Below are 15,309 nucleotides of genomic sequence, written 5' to 3'. Positions count from 1 at the left end.
AAATACGTTTTTCGTACCTATGGTTACATTACCCTTTAACAGAAAGTAGCTTTAATACCATCTGGCAGATTCCTATTCAGTAGGCCAGTATTTTCCACCTTTTGCAAGCGTTTGGTGATTCTCTTACTTCTGATTGTATGAGATTTGATTCTTAATCTCCCCCTAAAATGTCCCAGTGATATATAGCTTTAAAATTAAAGGGGTCATTATGGAATTTTTGAGAAATGTTTAAAATCCTGAGAGTTAACTTGTAGTCACTGTAGTGTATTATTACACTAGATTTGAAATAATTTGTTACTTAAGTTATTAAATTAACTAAATTTATATAAGAATATAAAAGAGAATTAAATTCACTTTTACAGTTATTAAAAATTCATAAAAACTTTATGTTAGTGTTGAAGTTTTACTTATCTTGTTCAAGCTTGTGTATTTTCCATGCTGTTATATTTTAGTTTTTTGTTTTTTTTTTTAATGGTTTCTTATTTGGGTGCTTAATTTGAGTAAGATCCAGACTTTGATTTTTGTTTTTAAACACTTTTGTCTTTGCCTCTTAGAAAGGAGCTCATCTTGTGCTCAGATGTTTGAGTTAAAAGCATACAAATCTTCATTAAATTCTTGGGAATTAGCCTGAACTAGGCTAAGAAAAAAAATAGCCCCTTATTCTTTTTTTTTTTTTTTAATAAAATATGTATTTATTGTTCATAACAAAACCCAATGTGGATGTTTCTGGATAGGTAGCTTTCTCAATCACTCTCTTCCAAGTTAGTGACACAGGGATCCATATTCTTTCCATATTGGAACAGAATGGTTTTCTGCAAAAAGTCTCCATGGTTTCTCAACATAATAAAGGCATACATGATGAACCGACAGCTAACATCATTCTCAATGGTGAAAAGCTGAAAGTATTCCCTCCAAGGTCTGGAACAAGGAAAGGATGTCCATTGTTGCCACTTTTATTCAACATAGTTTTGGAAGTCACGTTGCTGGGTCAGGAAGATGGGGGAGCGGGGGCATGGCTGGATTCCTCTCTGATCCCTGAGGCATCTTTTGGAGCAACATGGGCTGGAGAAACCACTTCCAAGGTGGCTTCTTCACTCGCATACCCGCTGCCTCAGTGCTTCTTGTCTCTCGACATTAGGTCTGATCATCCGGAACCTCTCGATGTGGTTCGGGTTTCTTACAGCGGAGCAGGTTAAAGAGGTCTCACTTGTTAATGCAAGCTGGGGTTGAAGAGTCTCACTTCTTAATGGAAGGTGGCTTTCAAGAGCCAGTATTCCCAGAGAGAAGGAGCAAAAACTGGCAATCCTCGTATAAGTAGGCCTGGAACTGGCTGAACACCACCCCTACCACCTTCTAATGGTCAGAGCAGTCCAGCCCCTTATTCTTATGTCAGGAAAAAAAATTTTCATTTTCTTGTGTTGACTCCTCATTGCATCTTCATTTAAACCAATCTTTTTATTTCACTAATTAAGCTCAGTATGTTTTTGCTGGAATATTCTTTAAGAATAAGGCCTATGGAAAATAACTAACTAAACAGCTAGCCTAGTCAATCAGGAAAGCTTGTCTTATTAAGTGTAACTTGCTGACTGTATTGGATTAGTATACCTTTTAGAAAGGAAACTTCCCCTACCCCATATCTTTGGCAAAAATTTTAGATAATGACGAGGGAAAATCTTTCCACACTTAGGCTTAGGAGGCTATCATACTTGAAGTAAAAAGCTTCATTTCATTTTTGATGTCATTGTGAAGTCTTCTGGTATGCTGGGATTTTGTTGCTGGCACATCCTGCATTCTATTACTATCAAGCTTGCAAAATTGTATTGGAATTTAATTGAAATTGTATTACTAAAAATGTTCCTTCCAGTGTTTCCAGGGATGTCCCTGAAAGAACTGATAGACCCAGACAGGGGATAATACAACCTTTCCCTGTGTATGCATGTCACACGTGTACACACATATACACCCATAGTGAGTTAAACCTACATTTCATAACAGTGTTGTCTAGGAGCCAGGAACAGCAAATCTCAATTTCTCTTCCTACCCAAAAGAAACTAATAAACCCAAAGAACTGATGTGTAATCCCTATGAAATAGCAATATAAGTTCCTTCCTATTTACTTCTCTTTTTTACACAAACTAACATAGATATTTCAGGATGATCTTTTTCCCCAAATATATTCCTCACCTTCAAATCCTTACATGAATTTCTGCTTCAAATCCTTAAATGAATGTTAGTTGACCTTTGGTTTTTCAAATACCCTTCTGACTTAATGAAATCTCCAGGCTCTTCGTTCTCACAATGCTAAATAAATCAAAATTTGGGAGGATAGGTTGAATAAGACAAAAAATTGAGCACATGATATGCTTGTTTGTGATGCTTTTCTATTATGTAGACCTTTTTTGATGGATAATAATAAAAAGTTTTTTTTGCCAAGAGGTGACATTGAATTTCTTATTTTATTCATTTTTTTTCCTCTGAAAAAAATCAATAAAACACTCTGCCATTGGCGAGACTTGGAAATATTTCTATAACAGTAAAAATTTTTAGTATTTTCTGTATTGAAATGTACTGTGACAAAATTTTGGAGAAGAACTATGTAATCATTTTGACCACCTACTTTAAGAATTATAAACTATTAGTATACACAAAAAGTTAATTTTATATGGATTATGCATTTGTTTTTAAAAATAATACGTTTTAATCTCATAGTTGTGGCTAGTTCTTTATTTTTTAAACCCAGTTTTGGGAACACAATTTAAATTTTTTTGAAAATATAGTATTTATCATAATTAGCACTAAAAGAAAAAAGGCTTATTTAGCTTATAAACTATTTCCATGAATAGTCACATCATGTATGCATTTAAAGAATTAAAGAATATCATAGTGGTAGGAGTAGAAACCAAATTGTGGGCTCTTCCTTGAAGTCTGATTGGGATTTCAAGGTTCATTTTTCAAGTCAGTAGGATGGGTTTTAGATAATATAAAATGGAACTTTGACTAGTAAGTTTTAAGCCTCTTCAGGTGGTACAAAACAATGCAGGCTCTCTTCAAAACTAGTTCTCATTTACCAGAAAGATACCATATTTCGTCCCTATTTAGAGTTCATAATATCAACCTGGAAAGCCTCATGTGTGAATATTTGCCTTTCATTTATTGTTAATTCTGATTTTCCCAATTTATAAATTACTTTCTCATAAGGCATTGTGCATATTGTATTTTGAGAACCTTAAGAGTTAGTGCATATTATTATACCTTAACCGTAAGTACTCTTACCACCTATGGCAGTTTAGTTTCTGTGGATGATAAATATAAGCAAGCAAATAACTTTTTACATGTAACCAGAAAATGTGTGATTTCATCTATTATTAATTAGAAACATTTCAAGAAAACATAACCGGCTCTTAGTTATCTCTATTTGTGATTAGCACTTGGCCTCCTAAAATAACAGATAATTTGCTTTCCTGCTGTGCTCATGACTTGTACTCCTCCTTTGTTTTTGCCATATGTTTGTAATTGCACATTGGTGGTCTCAGTGAAGCTATTTCACCCAAGGCTTTGTCTGTCATTGCTGTACAGGATCAGGCAGAGGTAATGGTTAAGGAAGTCGGGGATTATGGATAAGAATGAGAAGGCACAGCAACAAGGCAGCAACAAATGAAGCCTTAGATAGTGCTCCTGGGACTCATGATGTGGACAGTCCATAGCCCGTGTGATCAAGAGTTAATTCCATAAAGAGATATAACTCAACTTTTAATTTTTAAAAAATGAACTTGTTTTATGATACATTTCTCTGATAATACTCCCTTTTCATCATAATTCTCTGATTGAAAGATTTTAAATATATGGATTTATTTTATGACATGGTGCATAAGGCTGTAAGTGCTAACTCTAAATGCTGATGTTGTGTGTACCCATGTATGATAGATAGGAAAAACAAATAACCTTGAAGTATTTAAGAGTATGTATTTATACTAAGCTTTAGCACCAATGCTCCAGGAGGTATTTTCTTTAAAAATTATGAAAATTTCAGATTCATCATATAACTTTTAATTGGTCAATTAAAGGGAGGAATATAGGTAAGAAATATTCATAATTGCTATTAGTTTTACTGGAAAAAAATTGCTATTTTCTCTAATTTAGTTTTTTTTTCAATATTTGCTCAAGTTCTGTGATACGATCCCCATAATTGAGAAGCCTCTGGCAGAACAGGACTGGTACCATGGTGCAATTCCCAGAATAGAAGCGCAAGATCTGTTAAAACAACAAGGAGACTTCTTGGTGCGAGAGAGTCATGGGAAACCTGGTGAATATGTCCTTTCTGTATTTTCTGATGGACAAAGGAGACACTTTATCATACAATTTGTTGATGTACGTTTCCAATTTAGTTTATATGTATATTTTGATATAGTTGATTGAGGTATAATTGTAATAAAATGTTGAATAATTTGTGATAAATGCCTGTAACACTAACTTTAGCACTTAATTTTTCTTCTTTCTGAATTCCTTAAATACAGTGCTCCAAAATTCACTAAAATGTTAATCTTTTTAAGGAAATACGTATTTTAAAATACTAAGTTAAAAATAGCTATGATTTACATTAAATTTAAATGCATAAATATTTAATATTTTAAGTTAACTTTGAACATTAAAGATCCTTTAAATTAAAAATAAAAAAGAAATAATGTGATTATCATAATTTTTTAAGAGAAACTTAATTATGAATTTTATGTTCTTGAAACCAACCCTGGCAATTGCTCAAAAATGTTACCACAAGAGATTTTTAAGAAATAGTTTATTAAATAGTAATAATGAAATACTTTAATAAATGGGACATTGGTAGTTGAATTAGTTTTATGATTCATTGAGAATTAAGGGTTTTTTCCTTATGTATAAACTATTTTTTGTTCGCATTAATGAACAATGAATAGAAATTGAAAAAAAATTTTTTTAATGATCTAGTCACATTGCTTGTTCTAATACCGATTTATTTATTGAAGTTTAAGTATTTAAACTACTTTTATTTGTTACATTCTTTATTAAGCACTTAACAAATGAAGAGTGATCTCAAAATTTTGTTTAACTTTACCCACTGAGAAATTTTTAATAATTTTGGCATGGGGGGGAATTGATGCCTCTATTTGTCATTTTTCACCCCATCATTTTAAATGGTATTCATTTTCAAGCTGGCTGTCTATAGAATTTCAGTTTATGTCCAGGCACTAGAGTGATGCTATAAGTACCTTACAAGAAGATTGAACCATTATCGTTAGATGAACTTCAGAGGGTTTTAGGAACATATATGTTCAAGTTCATATATAATTCACATACATGTAAGTTCATCTAATGATAATATATACTTACATATTATATTATCTATATACTATATAGATATAATTCTGAGGTGAAATTCACATACTATAAAAGTAACCATTCAAAAGTTGCATTTAGTATAGTCACATCTAGGACTATATTATTTTTAAATTATATTTAAAAGAAAATAGATGCTGTTCAGATGGGTTAAGTCTATTAAAGTTTGTAATTTTCACACTGCTTAATTTTGCATAGTCTTCAGACCTTAACTTGATGATTATATTCGCTTACTCTTATACATCAAACCAACTGTTTCTAATAGTATGTCATTCCTTATTTCCTTGGCAAACTCATTTATAGATTGTATGTGCCTTTAAATTATGGATGTAGATAACCTTCCTTATTACAACCTGTGACCATGTTGACAATATTTATAAAATGGTATGAGATTTGTAGAAGGAAAGATCATAGGTAAAGTATAAACTAACTACAGCTTATGAACGTTTCCTTCTATTTTCTAAGCTCTGAAAGTTACTATTTTGAAATATGTCATACATTAAATAAGACTGAAATATTTCCCTTATTACCTCTTGTAGTTTAAAATGTAACCATAGGAATTTAAATTAGTATTTTTAGAAACAAAATGGAAAGGGTCCACTTGCAAATTATCACTTGTCTTTAATGTTGCCATTTTGTTTTAAGTAACTAAAGTGAACAGCATAATATATTCTAAAAATACGACATTGTTACAAGTGCACGTTTAAAGATTTAATTTGGCTTCATCTGTCATTGAAATTTTGCAAAGATCTCTATTAAAGAAGAGAGTACTTGTATTTCTGTAAGTGCCTCAGGTTTTTCACTGCCTAATTTTATTTAATTTGCCCTCATTATATAATGTTGAGTTCTTCAATCAGTTGAAAACTAAGGGTTTTAAGGTGAAATAGACTGGGGAAATTTTAATTCTTTTTTCTTTTTGTGTAGGTAAATCTTACTTGGTCTAAAATTATCCCATTTCTTCCTTCATATACCTGTTGTCTGGAAGGGGTTTATAAACGGGGAAAGTCATTACCAGATATTTAACGATTGCCTATTATATTCCAATCAATGAATTTACAATTGATTAGTGAATTATAAAAGTTGTACATAAATGAGGGGACAGGTGTCCTAAGACAGGAAGACATAAAGAAATATAGGATTTTAGACAATGGAAAAAATGTCAAATAGTAGATCAATGGAAACTTGGGTTTCAGGCCCAGATCTGTACTTTACAAGCTCTGGGATGTAAGTGGGGGTAATAGCCGATACAGTGACTATGAGAGTCAAACAGTGAATATATTCTTTGTAATGTGTGAAGTGCTATGCAAATCATTAGGCATTTTTACCATTATTTGAACACTTTTTTGAGAAAACATACAAATGTACTTTGTACGAAATATCAATGTAATTGAAAAAGTTGATTTAAAAATTTTCTTTTTGGTTCCTATGGAGATTTATTTGTGAAATTTAAATAGTGTTGTTTTAGGATTTATATATTTAAGCTTGAGGTATTCATTGATCACAAATAATCTTATTTTTAGCAACATTATCTCTGTCAACTAGAGTCTAGTTTGGCAGTTATTTTGAAGCTTTATGTTTGTATGCATATCACAGTTATTTTTTAACATGTTGTGAAACTCTGCATGCTGTGAACATCATGACTGATCAAGGCGGATGCAGATACTTTCGATTTTTACATTTTTTACTACTCTAGCAGAGAATATCTGTTGTTTTAGCTAGTTCAAACAAGGAGAACTGTGCTTTTTATTGGACATTAATTACATTAATTTCATAAACCCAGATATGTTAAACATATCTAAGTATCTGAATCTCAGCGTAATTCTGGTGTTATTTATTGACCTATTCCATAGTTACTAACCTGTTTATGGCACTTGATGTAAAGCCACAGTTAGAGTTTGTACCTAAAACTATTTATCTTGTGTCATAAATATTGATAGATTTTTATAGAGATTCAAATAGCATTGTTCCATTTGATAAGTTAAAATATAATCAAATCCTTGCTTTTGTATAAGATAAACAAAAATACATGTGATAAAACAAAGTACTTCAGGAGAAAACTTTTTATGCTATTATTAATAGGAAAGTACCAATTCATATTTCTCTTATTTGTCTGAAATATATTTTCTAAAGACACATTTTGGCGAAGTATCATGTTATGCAGTGTAGGGACGTGAAACTGAAAATGTATGGCTTACTGCTTGGTGAGTTTAAGACCTGGTAGATGAGACATTAGTAGAATTCATGGACAGATAAACATTAAAGACGCAGGATTAGGGATAATTGAGCCAAACATTTGAATTAACATCTGGTGATGAGTTGAAAAATAACATTGTAAATATTTTAAAATACAACTTGGGGGAAAGTCCTCTATGTAATGGCATATCATCATTTTTTATTTCTTCATTCATTTCAATCAGGAAATACTAATGGAGCAAGTATTCTATAGGGCCCAGGGGTAGGGGCCAGTGAAACAAAAAATAACAAAATTGGAGGCTGTGAGTAGTTACTATGTGAATTGGGTAGCTCAGTGTATTATATCATCAGTTCATTCAACAGATATCTATTGGATGCCTATCATGTGCTAAGTTCCACTTTAAACTGATGGATATAGTCTCTGAATGTACCAGACAGGTTTACTTTGTTTTGTTAACACAGTCTCTAGGCTCTTTGAACTACCTTTTAAATTCATACTGTGGGTCTTAAGAAAGACTAAGTGAAAGTAAATATGACTCCAAAACTTGTTTGGATGACAATTAATTCCAAGTTTGTGGCCTTATCCTTGTACACTTAAGATTATTTTAACTGTTTTATTCTAGCCATTCAAAGATTCAAGAGAAGGCAGTACATACCTTGAAGTCAAAATGAAATCATCATAAGATATCATTTTCTTTGCCCCAGATACACAATTAGGGACTTAGGAGACTTCCTCTTAACACTAAAGCAAAGCCATTCCAAAACCTTAATTAGTTTCCAGGAAATACTAGTTGAGTGAATACTTTTAAGACCCAGAGATATAATGATGGAGATTACAGTCTAGTGGGGAGGCTCATGGACATTTCTAAATCACACGCAATATATGTAATTATAAACTGTAGTAAGTGCTGTAAAGATACATAGAGCTATGAAAGCTTTTAATGGAAGACTTAAGGAAGTTGCGTTTGAGACAGCATCTAAAGGATGAAAAAAAGTTAACTAGGAAAAGCCATACCAAAATCTTATAAATATTATTCCTCAGATTCCCCAGCAATCCTTCTTGCTTACTGGTTTAACTAGTAATATAACTAGTCAGATTGCCTTTTTTATTTGAGAAAGCTGAAATTTGTTTTACATTTTTATTTTCGAGTATTACCCAAAAAAGGAATGTTTTAGCCTTTTGTTTTTATTCAGCTAGTTCATCTTGGCCTCTTTCAGAAATGATTTTCCCTCTTTCCATCTTGTTTTTTTCTTAAGCATGCTTATCCTTGATGTTTTTTCAGATCCACTCAGGCATAATATTTCCAATTACACATTCATTGAATCCCCTTCTCATTTTTGTCTGCTTGTTCTGTTCTGTCTGACTTCCTTGCATAATAATAGTCCTCTGGAAATGTGTGTAGCAACAAAATCTGATTCTACTTTTTATGTGTTTTTAATCTATAAGCATGATTGATTCTTAAGTAGCACAGTGATAAATCAGGAATGAATTCTAGATGTAGTGAGTGTTTTAAAAACAAACATAATGCATACTCTTAGTAAAAATTCAGAAATGTATGTCATGGAACATGTGCTTCTTAGTAATATCCCCTTCTGGGCTCAGTGTATATTCTTTGAGATCATAAAAATGTATTTTAATTATATGTATCTATATAATTCTTATTTTATAAAAATTGATCCATAGCATATTTTTTATTTATGCTTATTTTTAATTACATATTACATGGTTTTTTAAAACTTTAGTACAAATGTTAATCAGCAAAATGATCTTTGTAGGAATTTGCAGAAATTTATTCTTTACTACTATTTTTTATTGCTTCTTTTGGAATTCACAGAAGAGATTATTAGTGGCTCCAAAGAGAAATCTCTTATTTGAAAGTTACTATGGATTCTCTCTGTCACATTATTATTAAAGCCATGTAGAAAAACTTTAAAAAGAATCCATCTATATGTGAACCCAACCTCAGGTCATCTGAACTATAAGAAATTTACACAGATTTGTACAGGGTCAAATGTAATATTTGGAATTTTGGGTGTATCAAGAAACAAGTCCTCAACATTTTCAGTGAATGTATTCTTTTTTTTTTTTAATTGAAGTATAAGTGACTTCTAATATTACATTTGTTTCAGGTGTACATCGTACTAATTTGATATTTGTACACACTACAAAATGATCAGCACAATAAGTCTAGTTATCATGTCACTATACAAAGTTATTACAATATTATTGACTATATCCCCTATCCTGTACAATACATCCCCATGACTTATTTGTTGTATAGGTGGAAATTTGTACCTCTTAATCTCCCTTACCTATTTATTTCATCCCTATACTGTCTTCCCCTCTGACAACCACCAATTTGTTCTGTGTATCTGTGAGTCTGTTTCTATTTTGTTATGCTTATTTGTTTTATTTTATAGATTCCACGTATAATATTTGTCTTTCTCTGACTTATTTCACTTAGCATGATATCCTCTAAGTCCATCCATGCTGTCGCAAATGGCAAGGTTTCATTTTTTTTATGGCCAAGTAATATTCCTCTGTGTATGTGTGTGTGTGTGTGTGTGTGTGTGTGTGTGTGTGTGTGTGTGTGTATCTTCTTTTTTACCCATTCTTCTTTATCCATTCATCTATTGATGGACACTTAGGTTGCTTCCATATCTTGGCTGTTGTAAATAATGCTGTAATAAACATAGGGGTACATACATCTTTTCTAATTAGTGTTTTTATTTTCTTCGGAAAAATACCAAGAAGTGGAATTGCTGGATCATATGGTAGTTCTATTTTTAGTTTTTTGAGGAAACTCCAAACTGTTTTCCATAGTGGCTGCACCAATTTACCTTCCCACCAACAGTGCATGAGGGTTCCATGAATATACTATTGTTGACCTTAGTTGCTTAGATGAACTTTATAAACAAACAGCCTTAACATCATTTTTGGATTCATTACTTTATCTTCATCTTTAAGAAAGTGAGTTAATTGGTTTTGCACTGTGTTAGGACTCAGAACTTCACTGATATCAGAGGGATTGCTTTAAACAAATAATTGCTGGGAATCAGTTTCTCATTTCAGCCCATGAAGGAAGTACTGCTGCTTGTATTACTCACTGTATTAGTCCATTGTGATTTTTGCGTCACTGGCAGAAAACTACCTTTAGATTAAAAACTAGATATGTTCTTAGGAAAAGGAAGCTGAAAATTCCCATTATTTTATTCACTATTTCTCTAGCTATCAGAGGTATGTTAGAAATTTATATAAGGCCTTATGACACTAGTGGCTGACTTGAAATTTCATTCTGTGTGAACTTCATCTAATTACTTACTCTTTATTAAACATTCTATGGGGGCATCTAGTGTTTGAGTTTGTGAACTTTCCAGTATTCATTTCTGTGTTAAGTTGTCTTACTTGTCCCTTTAACTTTATAGTCATTTTATATGCATTGCATTTCATTCATTTCACACATGTTTATTTATCCAGGCAATATATGCCAGGCACTGCTGTTGACCATAGGGTTACTCTGATGAACAAAACAAATATAAAAATTTATCACCTCATGAGCTTACATTCTAGAGGAGGAGATAGGTGATAAACAAGATAAATAAGTCAAATATATGTGATGTTAGATAGTGATAAATTCTAAGGAGAAAAATTCAGTAAGGAAAAGGACATAAAAAATTTAGTTCGGGTGAGAAAATGGGTATTGGATGGCCTCAGTAGACCTCATTGAATAGGTGACATTTGATGAAAGACTAGAAGGAAGTAAGGGAGCCATTACCCTAATGACCATCCAAGGAACTATTTCAGGCAGCAAATGGAAACGCTCTGAGGAAGGAATGTGTGTAGTGTGCTTATAAAACAAAAGGAAATGAGTGTGGCTGGAGGGGAGTGAAGAGGGGATGGGAAATTTGGTAAGAGATGAGATGAGAGAGATGATAAAAGACAGATTAGAGAGTCTTAAAGACCATGGTGAAGACTTTGGCTTTTATTCTGAGGGAAATAAAAATTTTGAGTGAAGTAATGGAATGGTCTGTTATGACAGGATCTCCTGTCTCTTTATTAAGAGACTGAAGAAAGAAAAAGGGACAAACAGTGCATATGTGTGTATATACACACACACACACACAAAATAGACATTGAGGAATAATTAGCAAATATAATTGCATATATTTAATGTGTACAACATGATGATTTGTTACACATCGTAGAATGATTTCCAAGATCAAGGTAATTAACACATCCATCACCTCACATAGTTAACTTTTTTTTTTTTTTCTTGTGGTGGGAATGCTTAAAATCTACTCTCAGGAAGTTTCAATACAATAGCATATATTTGGTTCAAATATTGTTGCTGTTATTATTACATGTTACACATCTATAACCTTTTACATTTCTTCATGTCTTAATTTTATATGAGAATGAATTTCTTCTAGAATATTTGATAACTTACAGATAATCATTATTCCTTGAGAAAATGTAATTTACACTTTTTAGTGTCCTTTGAACATGCTTCTTATTAATATATCCAAATTTGGAATTATTTTTGTAATCCAAGGTTTATTATTTGTATAATGATTTAATAATTGAGTATGTACCATGTGCTATATATACTAAGCAGTGGTTTGCAGGTTAATACTCACTCAGGCCTCACACTTTTTCTGTGAGGAGGCCCAAATATTATTTGTTTCAATGAATAAATTGAGGCATTGAGAGAGCTTGCTCAGTGCATTTCACACCTAGTAATAGACTACTGTCCTTATTGCAAAATGTTCTTAAGCATCTTTGCTAATATATCATAGCAGATCTGGCTGTTATATGCAAAAATCCTTTAGTAGCTTATTAACTGCCTTGAATTGACCCTAACATAAACTGCCTTGAGTTGAACTATACTGTATAGTTAAGTGTTAAAGTAAGCTAATACGTGTTCCTCACTTGACGAAAAAAATATTCATTTAAGAAGTTGTATATAAATTAAATTCTGGTAAATTGATTCTAATTTTATATTATGGAAAAGGAGGCTTTGAGTATTTTTATCCTTTAACTGGGAAAATAATCTTCCAGTAATGTAAATATTCAGATTTAGAGTTATGAAATTTCTTATTTCTTAACATAGAGTTTTTTTTTAAATGGAGCACATTTGTATCTGTATTTGTACACACACCTGTATATGTACGGGAGAGTTCCTTGTGAACAATCAGATAGAAGCCCTTATTACATTACACTGTATTGTAATGCTTTTTGCATTGAAAAATAGGTCCAGTGAGATACTTTTTCTTTGCTAAATTTTTTGCCATCAATTCATCCATATGATAACCGACCTACATTCCTGTTTGAAATATAAAGACAAAGAAAAGGAGTCTTGACAGAGTTTGGGAAAATGTTACTAACTTGATGTTTTGATATCAAAAAGTGCTAAGATTTGACTGTGCTGATATGTGCAGTTTTGTCTCTGGTGCGTTTTATTTCTTTATCAAGTGTAAGTGAATGACTGTGTGGTTTTGGTGAAAGAATAATACATGAATAACCCGCGTGTAGGAAAATCCATTAAGAGTGTGATTATAAAAGGGAAATAAATGATCAGCAGATGTATTCTTAAAATATTTATTATTATATTGGATGTAATATCATCCTCAACCTTTTGACATTATATTTGATCTTGAAAATTTTCATGAAACATGTAGGCAAATATATGTACACATAATTCTTGTTCCTTAACTTACATGTATCCCGTGCTTTATTTCCTTTGGCTATTATTTTAGCAAAATGCATTCCAAGTCTGTAAGTTTTTCTTCTTTTCTTTTTTTTTTCCTTTTTAACAATCTGGATTACATTTAGTCATTATGAAAATTAATTTCCTGATGCAAAGGTAAATTTTTTAGCATGTTGGAATTTCATTTATCTATTTATTTTTATTTTTACCATCTTAACCATTTTTAGGTATTCAGTAGTATTAAGTATCTTCACATTGTTGTGCAACAGTAGTTTTTCTTAAATGGAACTTTATTGATGCATGTAGTGCTGCTGAAGCAATGTCTTCATATTTATTCTTCTTTATTGTTATTTCTCCAGAATATGTATCGTTTTGAAGGCACTGGGTTTTCAAATATCCCTCAACTTATAGACCATCACTATACAACAAAACAGGTCATCACTAAGAAATCAGGTGTAGTTCTGCTGAATCCTATTCCTAAGGTAGGTGCATATATTCACTTTTTTTTTTTTAAAGACTGCTTTGTTAATTATTTCCCACAGTAAATGAAGTTCTTAGATTATTTATAGAAGTTTGGAAACAAATATGGTCAAAGCATGGCATTTCCTTGGTTTTATTAAGATGGGAGATAGGTTGCCTTTTTATTCAGTGTTTGCTGGGTTACAAATGGCCTGACTTTTTTCTTTTTCCTTCCCAGTTTTTATTGAAAGACTTGAGGCTTTCCTTCATACTGTAAAGTTCAGACTTTGAAAGGCTCAGTTTATAAAAGATTCTGAGATGTAGAAGTCAAAGAAAATGTCCAGCAGTCAAAGAGTAAATTAGAATTTTAATTTTAGGTGTTAAATTTACAATATATTATAAGACACTAGAAGTTTTAAAAGCTACGCTACTCTTCTCAAAGACAGTAAATCATAACTTCTCTATGTACAGCCAGGTAGCTGGGTGACAGATTGTTCTAGATTATTTTTACTTCTAAGATCTATCACAGAACAGATTGCTTTCATGTGCTTTAAGAGATTTGTGAGGTAGGGAAGGGTATGAGGAATGTTTGCATTTTTAAGGTAAAGCCTGTGGGGCCTGGACTGGGAGGAACAATGGAGCTGGCTTAGCTTCTAAGCGCTTTTAGTGTTCCAGGAATTGGGTTGGGGTCAACAAGAGCCCCTTTTCTTTGGGGGCCATCTCATATGAAGAACAGTGTAGAAATAGGAAAGTCATAAAACCTAGCAGGTTAATATTTCCTGATCTGAGGGTTACATATCTAGGGATGACTTTTAATATGAAGCCAAGTGTTATTCCCAAGAATGCTAGCATATAATCCAAATTCACCTAAAATTTTAAAAAATTAAAAATTTAAAAAACTGTTGTATTTCCCTTTCTTATTCTGGAACATAGTGTCTGTATTTGTACTTGTATTATATTACTCAGTCTTTATTGAGGGGCTGAGCTTTAACATTCCACTCATAGAAGATTATAACAGTCAGTTGCTAAATATTATTTCTGTGGCTGAGGAATTGTCCTTCTTGCATAATTTTCTAGAATTATGAGATGGGCTCATTCTTTGTTCGTATTTTTCCAGTCACTTTTTTTTTTTTAACATTTTAATTGCAGAAAACCCTGTAAATTTTCCTTTAGTCTGGACCAGGTTGTCATATTTTTTCTCTGGTGAAAAAAAAAAGGTCTATTAATGTTTTCTCTTTCATCAGTGAATAACTGCTATTGTTTTGCCAAATTCTAAGAGTTCTTTTCTTTGGTTAAGGTCATCTATTCTCATGGCTTCATTTACTATTAATACATCAGTGACTTGCAAATTTATACTTCCAGCTCAGATATGTATCTTTCCTATAGTTTACATCTAAAATTTTCTACTTTTCACCTAAAACTGAGTTTATCACTTTTAACTAAAAAATTTGTTGTTCTTTTTTAATAAATGGTACCACCAAATGCCCAGCTACTCAAACCATGAATCTAGGGTCCTTTGACATCTTCTCTTCACCACTGCCTTCCCTCTAGCACTTTGTGACAGGAGTTTTATATACTTAAT

The 15,309-nt window shown here is 32.0% G+C and overlaps 1 protein-coding gene across 10 annotated transcripts in view; it reads left to right on the top strand.

Moving 5' to 3' along the window:
- Nucleotides 1-15,309, top strand: part of FER (FER tyrosine kinase) — a 460,601-nt gene that overhangs the window by 208,088 nt on the left and 237,204 nt on the right. For 9 of the 10 annotated variants that reach the window (XM_057737769.1, XM_057737780.1, XM_057737781.1 and 6 more), the window contains 2 exons: nt 4,165-4,368; nt 13,628-13,750. In XM_057737769.1, the coding sequence (XP_057593752.1) occupies nt 4,165-4,368; nt 13,628-13,750 (327 nt within the window). The remainder of the gene's footprint in view (nt 1-4,164; nt 4,369-13,627; nt 13,751-15,309) is intronic. The other variant, XM_057737786.1, reaches the window with a different exon arrangement.

The sequence above is a fragment of the Hippopotamus amphibius genome, chromosome 1 (assembly GCF_030028045.1).
Source record: "Hippopotamus amphibius kiboko isolate mHipAmp2 chromosome 1, mHipAmp2.hap2, whole genome shotgun sequence".
Classification (NCBI taxonomy): Eukaryota; Metazoa; Chordata; class Mammalia; order Artiodactyla; family Hippopotamidae; genus Hippopotamus; species Hippopotamus amphibius.
The sequence above is the reverse complement of the archived record's forward strand: the minus strand, read 5'-3'. Positions and strand labels throughout refer to the sequence as shown.